This window comes from Fukomys damarensis, unplaced genomic scaffold, assembly GCF_012274545.1.
Source record: "Fukomys damarensis isolate Sample0158 unplaced genomic scaffold, DMR_v1.0_HiC HiC_scaffold_39, whole genome shotgun sequence".
Taxonomy (NCBI): domain Eukaryota; kingdom Metazoa; phylum Chordata; class Mammalia; order Rodentia; family Bathyergidae; genus Fukomys; species Fukomys damarensis.
This window is the reverse complement of record NW_022900951.1, coordinates 16,149,416-16,173,004: the sequence shown is the minus strand read 5'-3', so window position 1 is coordinate 16,173,004 and position 23,589 is coordinate 16,149,416. Positions and strand designations below refer to the sequence as shown.

The following is a 23,589-nucleotide window of genomic DNA, read 5'->3' as shown; positions in this document are numbered from 1 at the left end:
TTTGTCCTCTGTGGCATGGATTCTGTTTTCTGCAGTGTCAGTTCTAATACTTGCTATTCACAATACAGACTTAATTTTGCCTGCTGTGTTTTCATTTCCTTATTCTTATCTCAACATGTCTTATTTCATAAGCAGAATTCCCCTTAGCGGTACACTTCAAAAACATGAGGTGGATTCAGGCCTAAAACTTACTTTCTGAGGCCACAACTACAGGACCAGAAAAAAATAAAAAATAAATAAATAAATAAAAGCTTCTGAAAGGGTCCTCATAAACTTAAAAATGTAGATGTAAACAGAGGTCATTCCTGCCCTAATATAGAAAATAGAACAATCTTGGATACTAACATATCTTTGGTAGTTAAAGGAGTAGCAGAACAGTTAGTCATAAGGGCACCGTAACTAGAAATAAACTGAGTTTCCTGATTACATTTATTGTTTTTTCTTTATAAAAATAATACATAATAAATGCATATAATTTTGAAAAGACAATACAAGGAAGAAAATCCTATGGCCCAGGTAACTACTGATAAGATTTTATATGTTTTGCCAGATACATGCACCCATATTGGGAGGGAGGGTGCAAAATTGGGGTCATACAGTTTTGTATCCCTTTTAATTTAATATATTGGAAACATTTTTTGCATCATTAATTTTTCTTTGAGGCCCTGATTTAACCATTGCATAGTATTCCTACATATGAATAGATGTATTATGATTTAATTAACCAGTCCCCTGTTGGTCATTTAGATTGTTTTCTATTTTTCAGTATAATGAGTATGATGAATATCACTGTACATAAGTCTTTATGCACATCTCTGATATTTCCTTAGGATAAATGAGGAGCTGATTCTTAATCCTGTCACATTGGTAAGGATTATATACATTCCTTATTAAGAATATAAAATGCTTGTTTCTTATTGTTTCAATGTGATTGCATAGAAAACTCTTTGGATTCTGAACAATGTGATGGTATCTTAACCAAGTTGGAGAGAGGTTTCTAATGCCTCTTACTCAACACCTCCGTGATGGAACTCCTATTGTATAAGCTTTGGGCAGGAAAACCACTTCTGGTATCAGGAGTTTGGAAGGCATATGTACTTGGGGAAACTTGAGGGTGGTTTAAAAAAAATTGTGGTCCTTGCTTATTCCTACAACCTGGGTCTCCATATTAATACTCTATGGTTCTGGACCATTTCTTTTTCTCCACCCTTCCTGTTATTTCAGGCTGCTATTGTCTGAGAAATTCTTTTCTCCCAATGTTCATGTGTACACTTCATTGCTAGGTAAGAAAATGAAAGTAGTTGATACATTCTATGAAGGTCAAGATGAAATTTTATCAATCACAGATCAGTTTTAGCTTTTTAAACTTATATTTTGTTTAGAGGTATCAGAAAACAGCCTGGGAATGTGCATTGTTATGCCATTACAACAAAAGCCTGCTTAATAGGGTTGCTTAAATTAAAATCTTTTTAATTAAAAAATCTTGTTTTTGACGCATAGCTAAGTAGCTAGGACATCAGCATTTCCCTTAAAATACTTGGGAAGTTGTATAGATCTTTAAACCATGATTCAGAATTTTTTATTGAATTGTTCTTCTCTCAACCTAGAAGATGATATCAAGTGATAATTTTACATGACACTAAAAGTTTTGAAAACAATCCTGCTGAAACTCAGGCATTCTCCTTTATCTGATTTGTTCTGAGACTCATATTGTAGGTTATTCAAAATTGTGACTTTTTACACATTTCAAACTCACAAAGTAGAGCATAGAGCATGATTAGCATTTCCTAACCTTTTTTAGTGTTTCAAATCATATTTGCATAAGTGTAATCTGCCAAGCTCCACAGTTTTTTGGCTGGCAGGCATTATGGTGGGATGAGAGAGGATAAATACATTTGCCTTACTTTTAAATTATTTTTTGTCCATATTCATTCTTTAGCCACATTGTATAGAAATTTAACACACATATGAATGATCTCGCTCACCATGCTTGGCAGAAAATTGGCTGTAGTAATCTGTGAAATAGGCATCCCATTGTGTTACATCTTTCAAAGTTATGTATAGAGTGTGAATATTACACAGTCAATCGGGGCAAAAGAGAAGAAGTAGCATTTACTGAACATCTACTGCCCTTGGTGGAGCACCCTAATTACAATGTGCTGTGAGATAAGCAAAATATGCATTTTATGAATGAAGAAACTGAGGCTCAAAATGTTAGGTAACTTACCCAAGTTTAGTTAACTACACCACTAAGTGACAGAGCTGCATTTTAAACCTGGTACTGGCCACTTAGTTTCAAAACACATTTTTCCTATTTGTTTTCTTACAATTAGAGAAATATGCTTTGTTGTTTAGTAAGTAGTATTCCCTGAACTTTGGAAACTATGCAAAGTACAATATTGAATCAAACTAATGATCCGTGTGACCTCAGATCTCTAATGAAAACCAAGGGTGATTTTTCAAAAGGGAAACTTAAAACTTACCTGCAGAATTAGCTTAATGCTCATTTCTAATCGATAACATTTCAGTCATTATTTGGTGAAATGATTGGAAAGTGGTTTTTGGTTAAAAAGAAATCAAACTTTATGAAGTTTCTCTGGTATATAGTAAAACATTGGCTTTCATATTTCTCTACTTTTTTGGTTGTTTGGTTTTTTTTTTGGGGGGGGGGTCACAACATGTTGCCCAAGCTAGCCTTGAACACAGGAGCCTCCTACTTCAGCCTCCTGAGTAGCTGGGGCTGCAGGCATGTGCCACTGTGTCCAGCTACTTTAAAACTTAGGTTGTTCAAAATTGTAAATCTTTGCTGAACTCAAAAAAGAGCTAGGTATTTTTGTGAACATCAGAGAATAAAATACCTTTTAGATCATTTTTCACTTAATTTTTTTCTTAGATTGCTTTTATGTACTGTTAATCAGCTGAGTAGTTCAGACAAGAAGGTATATTGGAAAGTTTGTAGATGACATGAAGCTGAAATCTGTGAAGAGGCTGATTGATAGATTGGAAATCCAGTCTATACAAACTGTAGCAATGGATTAGAACTGTAAGATGAATCAAAAATTTAAAATAAGGCATTATTACTGAGCCTGAGTTTAATAACAGGTACAGTACAGAGAGGATGCAGAGCTTAGCAGTACTATAAAAACTAAATAAGAGATTTAAATCAACAGAAAGCTTTGTATGAGTCAGCAGTATGTTGTGCACATACCAAAATTAATGCAAATATCAACTGCATTAATATAAGTTTATTATCTAGGTCCAGGGAGCCAAAATGCCCTTTACTATGTATTGGTTGTACAGGGGTTGGAATGTTAGTTAATTGCATGTAATCTCTTGTACCTCTTTTCAAAAGAAATCAGAGTGTGCTCAGAAGAGGGTGGTGATGAGACTTACCCACTTTGAGTTATCTAAAAAAGACCAGACTCAGGGTGATTTAGGGTAATAGATACAGATTTATTTCCTGTGACTTTGCAGAGATCCTACAGGCAAGTTAATCCTCACTTATTTGTAATCTCAAAGGAAACTTGTGGCTGAGGAAAATTGCTATATAGTGAAGAATTTTTTCTAGCAGGCAGTGCTTTTTCTGAGATAATGCATTAGGCTACTTGGTGAATCTACATTCTTGTCCTGATAGTGTTCATGTACAGACAACAACAGTAGAAAGAATTCAAACATCTGATGTGTAGTTGGAACAGAAGATTTTTGAGATCCCTTACCAATCCTAATTTTTTAAATTCTAAGACCAAGAAGACAAAATGGAATTTTTTTTATCTTCATAAATCTACCTCACTTTGATAATAATTTCCAGTGGCATATCTCTTTACAGTTTATAAAGTGCTTTCTTATAAGTTATCTCAGTTTTGAGCTGAATAACCATTTGGGTAGATAGGGCAAATATCCCCATTTTGAAGATACAAAGTAACATACTGAGATAAAGTCTGAATTGCCCCAATTCATAAAACTTGTAAGTGGCAAGTATATGGCTCTACCTCTGGTCTACCAATTCCAGGTTTAGTGCTGTTTCTATGATACTTGTTTTGCTTACATGGAAGATTGCAAGGAACAGATGGTTCTCAAATTTTATTTCCATGGAAAATATAAGTGTAGCTAAGTTAGACAAGGGTTCTAAAAGCCAAATAATGAGAAGCCATTGAGCAGATTTGTGTTACAAAAATATAACCGCTTATCGTCAATGAAAAAGCATAGTTTGGGCTACTAGATGAATGTGCTATTTACTAATGTGGCTAATAGAGGAGAGGTAGCAAGTTGGAGGGCCATAGGTGAAGTAATTGAATTTTACATATAATAAAAATAGCATTGAGTACCAAGTACTGTGCTTAGAGTTGTGTTATTTATTTCATTTAGTCTTTACAAAAACTCTCTGAAGGTGTCTTTTTAAATCTTTATTTTCCATGTAAATAAAGCTTAGTCTTAATAATCTATCAGGGCTTTAAATTAGTAATGTAAGAACAGGATTTTGAACATACATATTTTGACTCCAAAGCCAGTATTTTAAGAGCTAGTTTGAGGTTTCTTTGGGGTGTTTCAATAATCAGTAGTCAGTGGAATAAATGGTTGTAGCTTTTAGGAAAAAGAAGTATCCTGAAGATAGTTGGGTGTCCTTACCACAGAAGTGAGAAATACGTAAACTCTAAAAGTCTTGGGAAAATAAAAATGTTATGCCTGGTTTCCCCCTTCTTCTGCATTTTGGCACTGTTTCTGTGCTTTATAGTGTATTGTATAGGTAATATTCCTTAACCTAGGAACATCCTCTAAGAGTGGGTGAAAGTAAAAAATGCCCTTTGTATAGGTCAGCAGACCTTCTAGGATGAGGGCCACGTTTTATTAACCTTTTATTTCCAATCAGTACCTAGAACAAAGCATGAGTGATATGAAATGAGTGAATGAATGAATAAATAGTAGGAATGGGAAGAGTAGAGAGGAGTTCAAATTCAGAGAAGCTACCTCATGTGGTACATTGGGTGATGGGTGGCCTACTTTTTACTTCTGGTTTATAATGCCCAAAGATGTTTAGCTTAGATCCTTTTACACTTATTAAAGTAAAATTAGTCAAACAGTTACTCCTTTTATCCAACGAGGGAATGAGAGAAGGCCCTCTATACTCCTGAAGTCTTTTTTTAAACTACACATATAATACATATTCATTGTAGGCACATCAGAAAATTCCAATAAGAAAAAACAAAATTTAAATTTTCTAAAATTCTACTACCCAGAGATACCCACTGTTAACATTTTGGTGTATATCCTTCCAGAGTTTTTTCCATACAAATATATACATTTAAATATGTATATATTTGTTTAAAATGGGATCATTACAATCCATATTGTTTTGTAAACTGCTTTTTCACTTATTGAATGTGACTGTCTTTCCATGTCAATAAACTCACATCTTTATCATCATTTTTAATGACTGCGTAGCATTCCATTATATAGATGTACCATAGTATATTTAACTAGCTCTCTATTGTTAGGAATTTAGATTTCCAATTTGGCATTCTTTATTTAAAAAATGGTGAGCATGTTTGTTGTACACTTGTCCATTAAAAAAAGAATAGATGGTACATTTCAAAATTGTATGTTTTTTAAATAAACTCAGATTGCCTTCCTGAAAGGTTGTGCTGATTTACACCTTTTCCAACAGTAAAGCCAAAGTACTCTTTTTCTCATGCCCACATTAGCATTGTTATTTTTTGGTAAACTATTACCAATTTGAGAGGCAAAAGGTATCTTTGGGTTAAATGCATTTCTGTAATTGGTACTAAGGCTGAACTCTTCCCTTATTACTCATTTCTATTGAGGTTCATTTTTTCCTTACAGGTTTACAAAGCAAAGATCTTTTGTATCAAGAATACCAACCCTTTGTCATATGTTGCTTTATTTTTTGTAATCAGTTTGTGTTTTATCTTTTTTTGGTGTCTGGTAGAAGTTTTAAACTTTTCTGGATTTAAACATCATTTTTTTTCTTTATGATTTCTACCCTCCTTACCCCATGATTACTATTTACCTGTATTCTAATACTTATATAGTTTATTTTTTACATTTAAATGTTTTATCCCTCTGGAATTTGCTTTGATATAAGAGATTGAGCTTAATTTTCTCTGAAATAATTAGTTTTCCTGATTAATTATTAAAAGAGTTGAATTTACAATGTGTTTTGCCTTACAATGTTGTAAATGATGTTTGGTGAGGATTAACTAAAACCATTTGTAATGCATTTAACTAAAATAAACTCAAGAGCTCACCTGGAAAGGAAATAATCATTTCTTCTATTATTTCCATGGAAAAATGTTTTATAGTTGCAAATAATTAACTTACAAATGAACTTTTGAAGCACAACCTGTTGCAATTTTGAAACTGCATTCTTAGATGGTAGTTCTACTTCACTAGAGCCCTTTAGAAGTGAAAATATTCCTGAACAATAATTTTTTTGTCTGCCTTCATTTAACTTTGATGAAAAATGTGTTTTGGTAACTTTGTATTTGCTGTGCTTTTCACAGAATGGACAGCAAATTATGGATGAACCTATGGGAGAGGAAGAGATTAATCCACAAACTGTAAGTAAAATATTATATCACAAAGGAGAGAGACAAATTAGATACCATAAAGTTATTCTTGTTTTTTTAAATTGAGGAATCATTTTATAGTATTAAGAATTTATTGATATTTTCACATTAATTTTACCAAAACATATTCTTGAAAATGCCAGTGACTTTTCTAAATACTATTTGTTAAGACTGATTTTAAAAGAATGACAAAGCAAGTTGCTTTGTATTGAAAGTTTTCATTAATGTGTTGTAGCATGTATTTTTAAAAAATCAACTGACTATAAATTTATGAAAGACAAAAATATACAAAGATCATACTTTAAAGAAATAATTAATATTTAGAAAGTAGACATTAACCATTTCCTTACTCCTTTTCTTATTGTTATGGGTGTTCACTCCTGAATCCCCATTATACTAATACCTGGCACACAAGAGATACTATGCATTACATAAATGAAGTAATAATTTGTTGCTGACCTCTCACAAGATATCCCTTGTCAGAAGCTAGCTATAATCTTATGATTCTATCCATAAGACAATTATTATTTATGTTTGTGAAGTATATGTTCTACAACTTGCTGTTTTCACTCAATGTCTTGAGCATCTTTTTATATAGAGATAAAAATACAAGTAGTATAGATCTTTTTTTAAATGCATGTATGATAATCTATTTTATGCATATCCTATATTTAATGTAATTTCTCCCTATTTGTGAACTTACATTTCAGTAGAATGTAGTCTTAGAAAATGACGTGTTGGAACAAAGGGTATGAATGAACATTAAACATTGAAGTCTCCGTAGACATTACCAAACTGCCCTGCAAAACGATTGTAAAAATTCCACTGTATGAGACTACTAGTTCAGCAATTCCCCCCTCAACACTGGGCATTATAAAACATTGAGCCTTTCTCATTTTAATTTGCATCTCATTTGATTATTAGTGAGATTAAGTAGCCACACATTATTGGCCTGTGTATTTTATGTTCTGCCCAATTTTCTTTTGGGTTGCTTCTTGTCTCCTTATTGTTTTATACAATCTTTGAATGTATTCTGGGTATTAACTCCATATCTCTTACATAGCTTGCAGATATTTTATCCTTTTTTCAAACATTGAATTTTTTTCTCTTTCATTTTATGTATATAGAAGTTTTTGTTTTTAAATGATCATATCTGACTTGGTTTCATGCTTTGGTTAGAATATCCTTTCCTTATCCAAGGTTATAAAAATATTTTCTTACATTTTCACTTACTCTTTTAAGTTTTTCTGTTGTTTGTTGCTATGATGTTTTTGTCCTTTTTTGCATTTTTATTTTGCATCTTTGTTCCACCTGGAATTTTAGTATCTGATATGAGGTAGAAATCTAACTTTTCTTTTCAACATAGTCTGTTGTCCTAACCCTTATTTACTGAATAAACATAATCCATTCTTTCCCCACTCATTTGAGATACCTCTTTTATCATATTTGAAATTGCCTTCTCCCTATATAAGTTTCCTACCATAACAAATTACCATAAGCTGGGTGGCTTAAAACAAAAGAAATTTATTCTCACATTGTTTTGGAAGCTAGAAGTATGAAATCAAGGTTTCAAAAGGGCCATGCTCTCTCTGTCACCTCTAGGGGAGGATCTTTCTTTGCCTATTCTGGCTTCTGAATGTTTCAATTTAAAATAATTTTGCAATTACTGTAGATTTATTGTATGTTTTTATATGTAGCATGGCAAACCTTCCCACCTTTTTACTTTTAAAAATTGTAGTTTTGTGGCATTTAATTCTCCAGATAAACTTCACAATCAAGGTCAGTTATCCTCTGAAAATTGAACTTTTATCAGAGTTGCACTAAATTTACAGGTTAACATGAAAAATTACTTTAATAATATTGAGTCTTCATATTCATAAATATTCAGTTATTCTGATGTTCTTTGATGTCTTATCAAAATTTATGACTTCTTACATACAGTTCTTGTACATTTCTTTTTTTTTTGGTACCGGAGATTGAACTTGGGTCCTTGCGCTTGCAAGGCAGGCCACTGAACTGCTGAGCTAAATCCCCGGCCCCTCCTGTACATTTCTTATTAAAAATAATTCACTGCCATTCTGAGAGGCTGGGACCAGAAGATTGCAATTTTAAGAGAAGACTGGACAATTCAGTGATTCAGTGAAACCCTGTCTCAATATAAAAATTAAAAAATAAAGAGGTTGGGAATATAGCACTTTCCAGAAGTCAAATAAATTTTCCTGAACATTGTGTCCATTATGGAAGAATGAGGTCTTATTACTCTTCTACTTAAAATCCTCAGTGATTTTGTGCTTCCTTCAAATAAAGTCTAAACTCTGCAACATGACCTCCTGGGTCCTGCATAATAAACTTTGCAAACTTCTTTCCACATCTTCTCTGGCCACACACCTCTGCCCTGTACTGAAAGTTCACTCAGATGTATTAGCTTCTCTTTTCCTTCTGGGCTTTTTCACAGGTAATGTTCCCTCCCCTGTAATTCTTTTCCCTTACCACTCCCCTCCATTTTTAATTCTTAATCATCCTTCAGGTCCAAGTTAGATGTCATTTTAACTAAAACATCTTCCTAACACACTACACTTCCACCTTGAGTTGTCTTTTCTGCTGCCAGCACCACCTAATGGCGACACTGTGACAGATCCTATTACTTATTTACCTGTCTATGTATATTCCCTACTAAAAGGAACTATTCCTTATTTTGTGTGCTAGTTGGTGTACATTATATATTTGTTAAATGAATGCATGGGTTAAGTTTTAGCTAGCACAGGGACCCAGAGATGGGGGCCTAGTGCCTGGGACTGCCTTCACATTTCATCTAGATTCTTACACCTTCACAAACCATTTGAGGCATTTTACTCCATTGGTGTATAGTGTATGTTTGCATGTAAAAGATGTAAAAACGATCAGTAAGTATAAATACTGATTTTTCCTGTCATCAGCTACCTTTTTATTAGTGAAACAATTTCTTTGGAAAAGAGAACTCTAAATTCTCTTTCCTTTAATCTGAAATTGAATGGTTTTCCATTGCGATGTTATGTTTGGCCTTTCTGTTACAACTTTAGTAGAACTTATGTTTGAGAGAAAACTGCATTCTAGAGACAGATTAAAAAGATGAAGGACTAAGATAATACCAGCAGTATGGGTGAGGTTTTTGAGAAGATCATTACAGATTTTATGAATTAAGTTTAGGTATTAAAATAAAAGCCTTGGAGCCAGGGATTTAGCTTAGTAGTGCCACCACCTGCCTTTCAAGCCCAAGGTCCCAAGTTTGATCCCTGGTACCAAAAAAAAAAAAAAAGCCTAGTATTTAATATTTCTGTAATGGTCTTAAATCTAAAAGATTGTCAAAACTTATATTGGCCTCATACATTAAATTGTACTTGCCTTTCTCTTCTATTGTTGATTGTTATTATTTTGTTCTTGTTTTGAGACAAGGTCTCGATATATAGTTCAGACTGGGCTTGAACTCCAGTGATCCTCCTGCCTCAGCCTTCCAAATGCAGAGATAGGAAGTCACTACATCCAGCTAATTGTACTTAGCTTTAATAGTCAAGTGAAAGTTTTCCTTTGTTATTTACTAATAATTTACATGGTAAAAGTTGAATTGTTACATTAGTTATCTGTTTGATGCATTATGAATTACCCCAGACTTAGTGATTTCAACCACATACATTTTTTATCTTACAGTTTAGTGAGGCCCTATATCAAAAATGAACAGGATTGGGGATGTAGCTCAGTGGTAGAGTGCCTGTGGGTTCAGTCCCCAGTACTGCAAAAAAGCAAAAAGGACAACAAAAAGTCACGAAGTTATAGTTCCTAAGTGATTTTAAAGGAATATGGTAACAGACAGCAGGGCTTATTCACAGGCCTAGATTCTCAGAAGAGCTCAAGAATAGGGCCTCTGGGTGCTTTGGAACTGGAGAGTACGCAAGGGGCTGAAAATAGAAATTGGGTAAATGATGATATAAACAGCCTCTATGTCCCCACTCCTCTGGAGACAAAAGGTATTTAATTAGCAAAAAGCAAAGAGTTTCCAGACTTGGGGACCTTGGGCACAGTAGGAGGTAGGATGAGGCACAGTAGTAGTCTGGAAACAAGGAGGTCAAGTGAAATCCTACTATTGAAAGGCAATATGGCCCCATTTTATCCACTAGAACCATAGCCTGTAGACAGGAGAATGGGGTGTCCGTACCTGAAAAAAAATCTATAAAGGCTACCCACTTGGCCAGTTAACCTATAAAAGTGTACATTCATGCTCTTGCTCATTCTCTCACCCATCTCCCTCCCACCATCTGTCTTATCTGTGTCTCTCTGTCCCTTTCCCCTTCCCTTTCTGTCTCTGTCTATGTCTCTTTCCCTCTCTCTCTTTGTCTCTCTCTGTCACATACACACAATGCAATCTCAATGTGTTGCCCAGGCTGGCCTTAAAGTTTTCCTTCCTCAGCCTCCTGAGTAGCTGGGAATACAGGTGCGTAGTGCCTCGCTGTTAAATATTAGTGAAAAGTGAAATATTACCACACATTTGAGGATGAATTTCAACATGAAAGAATGAGATCTTAAAGGAATAGGCAATACAGGTAAAAGGAAAAATCAGTGTCCTTTGAGTGCTGACAAAATTGATTCATAAAATAAGAATGCATTACTATTATAAAAAAGAATTATAAAAACAAGAAATTCTTAGGAATTAAAAATGGTGGGAGTACTCTGGGACACTGAGGCAAGAGGATCACAAGTTCTTAGTGACTTGTCAAGACCCTGTCTCAAAATTTTAAAAGGGGGCTGTGTATGTACCTCAGTGCAAAGTCCCTGGGTTCAATCCCCAATCCCCCCCTACATACAAAGAAATGTTTTACACTTTAGTAGAATTATTTAGAAGCTAAAATCAAGGAGTAGTCCCAAAAAAGTAGAATAAGGCAAAAAGATTAAAATCGGGAGAGGAAAAAAAGAGCAGTCTAATATCTAATAGGAATTTCAGAAAAACAAGGGGAGAAATGGGGGAAAAAACTCAATGAGAAACCTGCCCCTTCCCACATTTTAATATCTCTAAAATCGGAATGTTTGTTCTAGTCAATGGTGTGATGCATTTTGATTGATGATTTTTTTTTTCATAATGGTGTACTGATAATCATGTTCTTAGATTAGGTGGAATACTATAATACCAAAAAGTTTTTATTCCCAAATGAGGATCACTATTCTCTGGATTAAAATATCCCACTGAAAACCTTATAATGGAAGAGAAACAGAAAATGATTTACTCTCAAGAGGGTACACTTTTTTTTTTATACCGGGTATTGAACTCAGGTCCTTGTGCTTGCAAGGCAGGCAGCAGCACCACTAAGCTAAATTCCCGGCCCTCAAGAGGGTTCACTTTTATAAAATAGCAAAACAACAGAAATAAGAGAAGTCCCCTAAAGCTTTTAGAGGTTTTTAAAAATCATAAAAGGTTTTGGATATAAGGATATTAGACTTTTCAGTACTAGAAATTAGAAAACAAAGAGCAATGCCTTTAAAATGTATAGTGAAAATGATTTTCAACCACAGTATTTTCAGGCACCTATTTTAGGAAATTGCTAGAAAATGGGCTCTGCCAACACTAGGGAATTGTTAACTAAGAAAGGAGGTATGGTATTCAGGAAACAAAGGACCCAACTCTACAAGCCTGATGAAGAAAGTTCCTTCCCATTATGATGAATAAAAGAAGCTCATTCAGTAGGCTTAGAAAGTGCTCAGTCCAGACTGAAGCAGACAGATGGTTCCAAAAATGTTGTTTCCGGAGACAACAGAGTGGGGTGTTGGTGGCATTATAGAAGTAATGAATTTGCCAGTAGGTTTGAGTATTAAAAATTTATATGACAGGCTGTTGCAGGATGAAAAGAGGTTGAGATAGATTGAAAACAACACAACTGTAAGTTTAAGGAAAAACAAAAGTTGTCAAGTTGTCTGTGGGGAGGAGTATAACTAGAGTACCTCAACAGTGAACAGTATTTACATGGTCGCAGTAATTGTAAAGACTACTGATTTAACAAAAATTGGTGATTTGCATGCTAAGTCATCTGTATGACAGGTGTCCACAGGTAAAATTTGATGACAAAGTGGTATTAGGTTACTATTTATCATATAGTGGGAGATATCAGAGGGAGTGATGAAAAGGGTATCAAGAGCACAGGGTATGCCTGCTTTTTAGATATAACTGTACCAGCAATTCTGACCCTTTAGCACTTGATAAAATTCTAAGTAAAATTTTAAAAGTAGTCTTGGTCCACAAAGACATGAAATTTAACAGTTTTGAAGAATAGGTATAGGATTTTGAGATGTGGATGTTAATGTTGGGGTAAAAGCATTCTCATGGGAAAGTGGTATAAATAAAAGCCAAAGGGGGAAAAAGTGAAATGTATTAGAGGTGGTTAAATCAGTTTGTCTAAAAGGATAATCATAAAAGAGAGCCTAATTTCTCCTGAACATAAAATATCTTCATTCAGACCTCTTTGATATGTGGAGTTAACCCTGGGGTGTCATTTGAACATATCCTTAGGTTTCTATTGGTAGAGTCATTTCATTTTTGGCTGGATTTTTCACACCTTGTATCTTCCTCTCTTTCCTTTGGTTTTTGCCCTGCAATCTATCTCTTTCCCATATCTTTGATCCTCTTCTGGAACTTTAATATTGTTATCCTTCCTTCTGGTTTTCTAAGAGTTCAGTCCCTTCCTATCTTTACCTACCTAAAGACTTTCATTTTCTTCATGTATTTCATAAAACATAAGAAAAATTGTCTAATTAAATTGATCCATACCAGAAGATTAACTGATAGTTATCACAGTTCATCTCTCTCCAAGAGTAGTGTTTGCTTATTAACCATATTTATGCATAATCAGTTGGAATTCTTACATAATTATTCCAACTAGTATCTTTTGTTTTTCCTTCTTTGCCAAAGAGACTAGATTGTTTTTGTTTTTGATTCCTGTGGGGCTGAGGAGGAAAACTGCCTCCATAACAAAAGGTAGAATGCCTTGTATAGCACCTCAAGATAAAACAGCTTCCTAGACTCCCTAACTTTCCATCCTTTTTCATTGGCCAGAGGACTCTATGCTCTTGTATGATCCATGCTGAAGAATATAGACTCTTAGCTGTTGAAATATCCTTAGTCTTCAAAGAATAAAATAGTTTCCTGTTTAGTGGGTGTCTTAGTTATTTTCTCATTGCTGAGGCACAATACCCGACACCCAAATATTAAAATAGGAAAGATTTATATTGTCTCACAGTTTGTAGTGGTTTCAGTCCAAAGTCAAGTGGCCCCAAGGCAGGATGGCATGGTAGAGGGGCATCTCAGAGGAGGCTTCCTTATGGCTTGGCCATCAGGAAACAGAGAGAAAGTGGAATCTAGGGAGGAGGAGGAGATACAACCTTCCAGAATACACCCCTAGTGACCCACCTCCTGCAACCAGTCTTTGCTTCCCACCATCATATTTAGCTATAAACTCACCCATGAATCAATCCACTGAAGAATATCATACCCCCATGATCCAGTCAGCTCCAAAAAATCCCACCTATCAGCACATGAGGCTTTGAGTGGACATCTAGATATAAACCATAATGGGGGGAAATAATTATCTTTAACAGTCCTTGCAATACCCGGCAAAGGTCCTTCTAAGGATTGAGAACTAAAGAAGACAGTTAAGTACATAGCATGAAGAGGCTAATAAGTGTTCATTGTCCTGTCCTTTTCCTTACAGAGGCTGATCCTGTTTCCTCAGACTATTTGCCAGGAATAAATTGTGTCCCTTAGAAACTAGGATAGTAGCCAGTAATTTTTAGCTGACAGTAGGCCTACACTCAGGCAAAATTGTGAAATGTGTTGATTTGCCCTTAATTGGTCTTTGACTCTTCTGTTCTGTCATTCATTCATTCATTTATAAATGGGAAAAAGGATCTCATTATGTTGCCTAGGCTGGCCCTGAACTCCTGGGCTCAAGTGATCCTCCTGAGTAATTGCCCTCAGCTCGCCTTTGTCATTTATTTCTAATGATTATACATACATGAGTTGCTCATGATATCAACTTTGTAAATATTACTACTATCCAAAACACTATAGGGCTGGGGATTTAGCTCAGTGGTTCCGCCACCTGCCTTGCAAGCCCAAGGTCCCTAGTTCAATCCCCAGTACCAAACAAAACAAAACAAAACAAAAACACTATATCAACTCAATTTTTGTAGCTCTTATAGTCATGTGCATAACTTAAGAATTGGAGAACATTTGTTTAATGTAATACAGGTTGAGCATCCCTATCCTGAAAATCCAAAAATGCTCCAAGTCTGAAACTTTTAGAGTGCCAAAATAATGCCATAAGTGGGCAATTTCACGGGTGATCTAATGTGACAGATTGCAGTCAAAATATAGGCACACTAAAAATATTTCTAAAATTACATTCAGGATATGTGTATATGGTGTCTATGAAACATAAATGAATTTTGTGATTAGACTTGGGTCCATCCCCCCAAGATATCTCATGATACATTTGCACATACTCCAAAAAAAAAGATCCCAAAACTGAAACACCTCTGGTGCCAAGCATTTAGGATAAGTGATGCTTGACCTGTAAAAATAAAAACAGTTTGAAAAGATAAAGTGAAAATAAGTTGTAGATGATCTTAAATACTAAGTTAAGGAAGAGCACCCCTGTGATGGACACAGGCAGGAGTATACAGGCCGTGCCCTACTCTAAATCCCCAGCCCTACCCTACTCATTTTTGAAGTTCCCTGAAGACATGTTGATCCGTTAACAGTAATTTCTTCCATCTTACACTCATACTGTTATTCCAGCTACTGTTTATACAGTAACCATGAAGCTGCAGTGATAAGTGTGATGCTTTTCATAATATCCAGGGTATTTTACCAGTTATTGGTGGTCCGTTGATTTTTATCCTCCTTTTCCTTGAGGGTCACCTCAAACCCTAACACTTTGATTTGAATATCCAAAACGATACTCATAGCCTTGAATCCTGTACACATTTGCACACTTCTTAAAATCATCATGGTTCAAGCACAAAATAAACTACAGAAAGAGAATACCTAGCAGAGTATACAGAAGGCAATGATTTACTCAACACAGGAAAATCCAATTGAGTTCTAATTGTTAGGGAAAATTGTGGTATGGTACATTAATAACACTTATTGACTAGCTGTGTAGAGTATTGTCTGACATTCTGACTCTCATTGGCTTACGTTGTATTTTAGTTCTCAGAACTGGGGGAATACTCTAGTAGATTTAAGTATATACCACTTAGGAAAATATTTCTGAGATAAGTAGCATTATAATTAGCAATGCTGATAATATTAGAAAGGGTATGTGCACACCAGGCAAAATTTTCAAGCATGTAAGGCTTCCCTTTGCCAATTTTTGGCTCTCTTTCAGGGCTATTTTTCACTTCGTGGTGTCTCTTTCCTCTACCCTAAGAGCTAACAACAAAACAAACAACAACAACAAAAAACTCTTCCTATTGTTTGCCTCCCTCATATGTTGCCTCTGATCCAAAATCATTTATCCTCTGCTCTAGTCTGTTCATCATAATACCCGTTTCTTTGGGTTGAATGATCTCATACACATTTGGAAAGGAAGCAAAGTGATTTAATTAAGTTACATCCACGTATGAATAGTTGGCTGAGTCACCCTGAAATACTGGCAAATAGAAAGTTGTAGCTCCTTTACCTAAATTAGTATTTTAATTTAACTATTTTAGACAAGCATGACTAAGTAGAAAGAGCTTCAGGCTAAGCAGGAAAAATGTGGGACAAGGAGCAGAGTGATACATTACTGTCTATTGTGAAATTCTGACCTGCAGCAGTGTTGCTGCTGCCCCAACCGTCTTTTCACACCCATGGGAAAGACTGAGTGCAACACAGTATGCTTTCCATCAAGACAGAGCCTTACAAGCAAGCCCTGTCAGTGCTCTAGGAAGCCATTACTATTTGGATCAAGTTAATCAACTTTGTGGAACTTATTTCCCATCTCTTATTTAAAATCTTAGCTATTTAGCACTTTATAGCATTAGCTATTGATAAATGTGTGCTAGAGAATAAATTTTGCCCTTAGCTGAAAATCCTTAGATACTAAATCCTTTAGTATCTGAAAAATTCAGTCATCCATACAAAAATTATATCCAAAGGAATAAGTTTAAGAACATGCTGATTTTAAGTTTCTGTCATAGGCCTTTTATCATAGGGTCATGAAGATGGTTTTATGATTGGGTTTGACTATAGTTAGGATTCTGCCAACAAATATATGGTATAGAAAAGTATTTAAGAACTCTACCATGAACCCTGTACCAAACCTTCTTCCTTCAGAGTCTTATCAAAACGTTTAGCACCTCCTGATTTTTTACTTCAATCAGCTACTGGCTGACTGTTCATGTAACTCCTGCCTTCAATTGAGTTGCCTTGTTATACCTGCGCAAACATCACACTACTTCCATTTCCACACTGTATGGACTTGGAGAGCGGGTTATTTAACTTCTCTCTTACCCTCAGTCTCTTCATCTGTAATATGGATGATAGTACTTTATCTCATTGTGAAAATTGACAGATAATTCTATGTAAAGTGTGGTCCTAAAATATGCTATAGTAGTATCTTAAGTATTATTGTTACATTGGGGGGGGGACTTGACTAACATACAATAGAATTCAAATAAAGCCACTTAAGACTCAATAAAAGAAGAAAAACTAAAAAGTAAATCCATAAAAAGTAAGAGGAAGGAATTCAGTATATAAATTCCCAAAGTAGTAAATTAGAAAATGGGTTAAAAAAGCAAATGCATAACATTAAATGCGTAACATTAAGAAAGCAAAACAGGATATAACCACAGATAGGAGGGAGTTTGAAACATCATAACAACCAAAACATTTACAGATGAAATGATATAATGCCTGGGATTTGCTTCAAAATAATTAGGTACAGGAGTAGGGAGAAGTGAGTTTGTAAAACAAAACTGGTCATGAGTTAAGTGGTTTATATCAGTCTCTCTACTTCTAGGAATACTTGAAATTTTCCTTCAGTTTAATTTAAAAAACTTAATAGAGGGCCAGGGATTTAGCTCAGTGGTGCTGCCGCCTGCCTCGCAAGCACAAGGTCCCAAGTTCGATCCCTGCTGCCAAAAAAAAAAATAATAATAATAATAATAGAATCCTAAGCGTAACAATATACAAATATGAATATCTTGCCCAAATTTTTAAGAACAATTGGAATTATATCATTTGGGGTTGGAGAGAAAAATCTTCATCCCTATAGCCATAGGAGAAATTTAAATCTTCAGAAAATGAGCACTACCAACTTAACCCTCCTACAGTTCCAGACCCTAATAATTTCTTGGAAGAGAAATCTTTGGAACTTTGAAGAAATACATCACTCCTGGAGTTATAAAAAATTGACTCAAAGCATAAAATTGCATCACTGCCTAGTTTGTTTTATAAAGTTAGCGTAGGCTCAAAAATGGAAATTGGCACAGAAAAGGAAAACATGCTAATTTAATTTATGAATATAAATACAAAAGTCCTAAATAAAACATTTACAAATCAAGTATAGAATTATATTTAAACAGTGGATAAATCAATCTGATGCAATTGAAATATGTTATGTACTTGTGCCAGTTCCCTACAATGAATATATCATTATGTACTGCAAACATATACTAATAAAAGTAAAAAAAAAAAAAAAAAAAAAAAAAAAAGAAAGAGCATAGGTCAATATTAGGAAATCTATTCATCCTAAGTTATCAAATCATTAGGTCAAAGGAAGGAAAATTAGGTGACTATATGAATAGACAATAAAAATATTTCTTATAAAATTAATTAAACAATCATTCCTCTTTTAGTAAAGAGGAAATGGTCTGACCTTAACATGATATGTTTAAAACCAAATATTTATATCATACCTGAGTACTGACGTGAATGCATTCCCTGAATCAGGATCAAAGTAGCATTTGTTAACATTCACCTTAAGCTCCATAGACTGAGAAGTTTGAGTTTTGTTCTATGATAGGAAGTCAGTGAAAAATTTGAGGCAGGAGCATTGCCTGGTTTTATTTCTGTCCTAAGATTATTCTGTTGCTACAAAGTAAAAGGATTTGGCCTGGAGATTTAGCTCAGTGGTGCTGCTGCCTGCCTCGCAAGCGCAAGGACCAGAGTTTGATCTCCAGTACCAAAAAAAAAAAAAAAAAAAAAAAAAAAAAAAAACAAAAAACAAGAAAGTAAAAGGATTACACGAGAAATTTAGAAGCAGAAAAATCATACTCCTGGCAATGCAATTCTACTTTTAGAAATTATTTCTAAGTGTGAATGTTCACAAACGATGAGATATTAACAGTGGTATAGATCAAATGCCCAGCAATAGATTTGTGTAGTACATTTTTGGGTAGTCATTAATAAAGCATTGAAGGTTATTTAATAATCGAACAAGGATCAGAAAACTATACCCATGGGCCTGCCACCTGGTTTTATAAATTAAGTTTTATTGAAACATAGTCTCACACATTCATTTTCCCACTGCATTGGCAGAGTTGACAGAAACCATAATGTTCTGCAAAACTGGAATTATGTACTAGCTGGTCCTTTACAGAAAAAGGGATAGCGTATAATATAGTCCAAGTGTGTACTTGTGTGTACAGAAAAAGACTAGAAAGAAAATCTTCAAAATAGTGATTCTTTTCTTTCACTTCTTTTTTGTCTCATCTAAGTTTTCTATAATGGACATGTATTGTTTTTATAGTAAAAATTACTTTTAAGTTATAATAAAGTAGGGATAGTAAGGTAATTCAGTGGTAGACCACTTGCCTAACATGTGCAAGGCAGGTTTGATTCCCAGTACCACAAATGATGATGGTGGTGGTGGTGGTGGTGCTGATAGCAGTGTTGGTGGAGATGATATTGAATAGTATATGAATAAAACCAATAAAATAAAAATGAAAATATTCGCTGAAATTTAGTAAGAGATTTAAGTTAGAGGTAAAAAAAAACGTATAAACTGCATGTAGTTTCATGTATATGGCCATACAAAGTAGCAGCCATTATGTAAGGTCTTATTATCTGCTATTTGCTTTGGGAATACTAAGTATGAGGCCTGTTTTGAAGATTAATATGATTTGAACAATAGGATATGCTTAAACAGTAACAGATGCCTTAGAAGATAGACCAAAGGACTATAAGAACTCATATTATGATTAAGAGGTAGATATCACGTACATCGAGCAGTTGTTAAAATTTGTTTATGGTCCCTTTCGAGGTAAAGACTTTTTTTATTATCAAATCTGTATCAGTACTTTCTTTTTTGGCCTCTGTATTTTCCAAATACCACATGTCCTAATATCGCTCTCTGATGTAAGTAAAACTGACACATTTATTCTTTTCTGTCACTCTTTTTGCCTTTTATATAGCCATACCACACTTTTTAATTAAGATACCATTTTATCTCAGGGAGACTTATTTCAGATTATGATGTCTGAAATATTGCTTCATTTTCTTAGTGTTAGTATTAAAAAGCATACACAGCAAAATATGAATTATTAACTTGAGCACTAGTAGTAATTTAAAGCCAATTTCAACTAATTCCTTAAGTTTAGAAAAGGTTATTTGATTGCTCTTGTTTAAAAGTATTACTTGAGTAAAATCGATGGCTGCTCTTCACAGAGACACTCCTTAATTGGTTGTGCATTAAACACAATCTTTGCTTCTGCTTGACTTAGTCTTAAGAACCACTTCATGTTCAGACTGCAGTTCTGTGTTAGGTAGTTGCCCTAAATTTACTGCCTTTTTGGAGCATCATAAGGATGCTTAAGTAATTCCTTTTGGGAAATGGGAGAGTTCTGTTGTGATGAACACTTTCTGAGTGATTTCCTTGCTGGAAAATTGAGTCATGCATTTTGCATTGAGAGAAATATGCAGTTGTCCAGGGAAAATTCAGTTTTGTCTTGGTTACTTATTTGATTCTATTTGGTTACATAGAATAAGTTTTAATTGAGCACTTTTTAAAGTTACTATATTCTTCACCATTTATTAAGTCAGTGTTAGTTATTCATTCTATTAGGTCATTCTATTGTCATGAAAAATTTGGTGTAGCAAGAAGAGGCTTGGTTTTTCGTATAGTTCCCATTGTACATGATGACACTCTGTTTGCTTAGTCAATAAGTGCTGCACTGAGTTCTAGTTATAGATAGCTTTATCACCAAATACACCTCAGTCATACTTTCTTCATTCCAAAAGTGAAGTGATTGTTCTTGGCATTTTCTTCTCTTTGTTTTTCTTTTTAGTTTTGGTTTGATTTGGTTTGGGGCTGGAGGCAAGGAATTGAACCCAGGGCCTCATGTTAAATATGCATTGTACTACTGAGCTACACTCTCTGCTCCATGTTCTTGGTGTTTTCAAGAGTCTCTTCAGATATTGAAAATTCAGTAGTTTAATTAAATTATTATAGGCTATGTAGATTAACACTTGAGGTTTTTGTTGGTGCCACATAAATTAAGTCTACGTTAAGTAGAGCGTTTTCTCATGGCTCTTGAAGCTACTGGTCCTTGGATTGTTTAAGTACCACTATTGTATTTTCCAAAGCAAAAGTACTTTAGAAGAACTTCTGTAGAGTATTAGATGACCCCTCCTTTTTATCCAAGTTAGATTTTCATTTGTTCTATTTTGCTTACTAATAAGACCATAGATTGGACTTTTTTAAATTTGTGTTTAATCAACTGGGAATTGTTTTAGCAAGGGGCCTTCAAGTCTTTATCTTGGTTGATAATTGAGGCTATAATCAATATAAATGTAAACACTGATGAATGGATAAAAAGATGTGGTTTTTTTAATACAATGGAAAACTACTCCACCATAAAGAAAGATAAACTATGGACATTTATTGCTAAATGGATACACCTTAAGACCATACTCTTAAGTGAAATAAATCGGACACACATATGTAAATACCACATTGTTTCTCTGATGTGCAAAATTGAAAGTGTAAATAAGGACCAAAATGTATAATAGATATTGTGAAATAGGAAGAAAAATTTCAAATTGGTAGGGTAAAGTGGGTGGGGGTGGAGGAAAGGAAGAAATAAAAAGGATAAAAACAGAAACAAAACTTTTGTAAATAAGGAAGGGAAGTGTTCAAGGGAGGGGAGGGGAATGGGAAAAAATAAGAATCAAGATTTATTACGTACAGGTAAAAATCCCTATGATGAATGTGATCATATTTATATAAAAATATAACAATATACTTAATTAATTGAAGAAAAGATGGGAAGAATTTGTCTTTAAGTCACAAATAAAATTTTTTGTGCATGTGGTCTTCATTTCCTACCCATAATTATGCAGTTCTTCCTTACTGACAGGGAGCACCCATGTAATGTCTGTATATAACCTTAAAATCATCTTCAGGCCATGTCATAAGGGTATATTAAAAACATTCAAAAGGGTAAAAATTCTACGTGCGCATCAGCAACTTTTAATATTTTAATAGTGGTAACTACTTTCGATTGCTTTAAAGAGTCATATAGTTAAATACTGGCATGTCCCAGGATTCTAAAATAATAACATTCATTTTACTGGCTATGGAAATTGTCTGGACTGCTGAGAACCAAGAGAAAAACATTTCAACGGATTTGGCTATCAGCAAATCTGTTTCATTTTCCTGTTCTGGCCTCCCTACCTATCATCTACATTCCCCTGCCCCTGCTGGCAGGTTGCTCCTTTCTTTTACCACAGGAAAACTGTCCGGCCTCTTTTTCTAGCATTTTCAGGACCCGCCTGACAGGAAATTTTCTAGTTGCCGGAACAGCTTGTAGGAGAAAACTTTGAAAGGGCTTGGCCTTCCCTTTCTGATTTAAGTTTTATCATCAGAAATTACTTTATCACCAACATGGTTTCATAGCCATGTTTAAATTTTTGTCTTTTCGTGTTCGTTCTATACGGGTAAGCTTTCTTCAACTTCTTTTAAAGAATAAAATGTTTTAGTTGGAACTACCTGTAATTATGCTAAATAGTTATTCCATTTTATATGTTAAACTTTTCAAACTTGAAAACTAGTTTTGATAGAACTTTTAAAGGACAGTATTTTTATTTATTAAAAGTAAGCTACTTAGGAATATTATACATTTCAGCTTTGTATATTTTGTCAACTTATTTTTACATTGGCTCTTTTATGCTGGAGTAATTTTTATCTTGCTAGTGTTTGTAATTTGTATAGTAAAGCAAAGGACTTTGACAGTATTAAAGCAGGAATTAAGGGAATTGAAACTTATTAATTTTAGGGGATTATTATTATATAAGCAATATTTTGGCAGGTAGGAGAGTGTGTTAAATTAAGTAGCCAAGAATTTAAAAGCAGATTTCTACTGCAATTGTTTCTGTAAAAACTTGAAAGTTTTAAAGCAGCTCGATATATCTTTAACCTTAAGCAAGTAATTTTATCTTAGAGTAGGCACAATTTTCAAACAATTACTTTGTTAAAAGTAGGTTTAGTGAATGATAATTTGCATTATATTTAATCTAAAATCTTGCCAAAATCTACTTGATATTTTGCCATGAAAGTTGTGTTGTCCTGCTACCCTTTAAAGAGAATTAAGTTTGCCAATTGGGATTCCCACTTTGGAGAAAACTGCTTTTCAATGTAGTGATTGAGAATGTTAATCTGGAGAACCAGCAATGCTATTTTCTCAAACATATAAGACTCTTAAAGAATTTAATTAAATGAAAAATACTAAGCACATTTATCATTCCATTAACAAATTAAGTAAATTGAATTTAATCAAATTGTAATGCCAAGTAATTTTTATGTATCTTGACAATCTGAAAAAAAAAGTTAACATCTTTTTTGAATAAAAACTGTATTATAGAACTATAGGTATCTATACACAGTGATACTTTAACTGCTTTAGTTTAAAGTTACCTTTAAAAGGAGTAAAGTATGCACTTTTCATTTGTAAGGTCTTGTTTATGTTACACCCAAAAAAGTTTTACACATCCATGATTAGAAAA

At 34.1% G+C, this 23,589-nt stretch overlaps 1 protein-coding gene across 5 annotated transcripts in view; it reads left to right on the top strand.

The window, feature by feature from the left end:
* Rps6ka3 (ribosomal protein S6 kinase A3) overlaps positions 1 to 23,589 on the top strand; it is a 97,532-nt gene that overhangs the window by 23,823 nt on the left and 50,120 nt on the right. For 2 of the 5 annotated variants that reach the window (XM_010643680.3, XM_010643679.3), the window contains exons 3-4: positions 767 to 867; positions 6,519 to 6,575. In XM_010643680.3, coding sequence (XP_010641982.1) covers positions 6,534 to 6,575 — 42 coding nt within the window. In that variant the 5' untranslated portion in view covers positions 767 to 867; positions 6,519 to 6,533. The remainder of the gene's footprint in view (positions 1 to 766; positions 868 to 6,518; positions 6,576 to 23,589) is intronic. The other 3 variants (XM_033760295.1, XM_019210566.2, XM_010643681.3) reach the window with 2 other exon arrangements.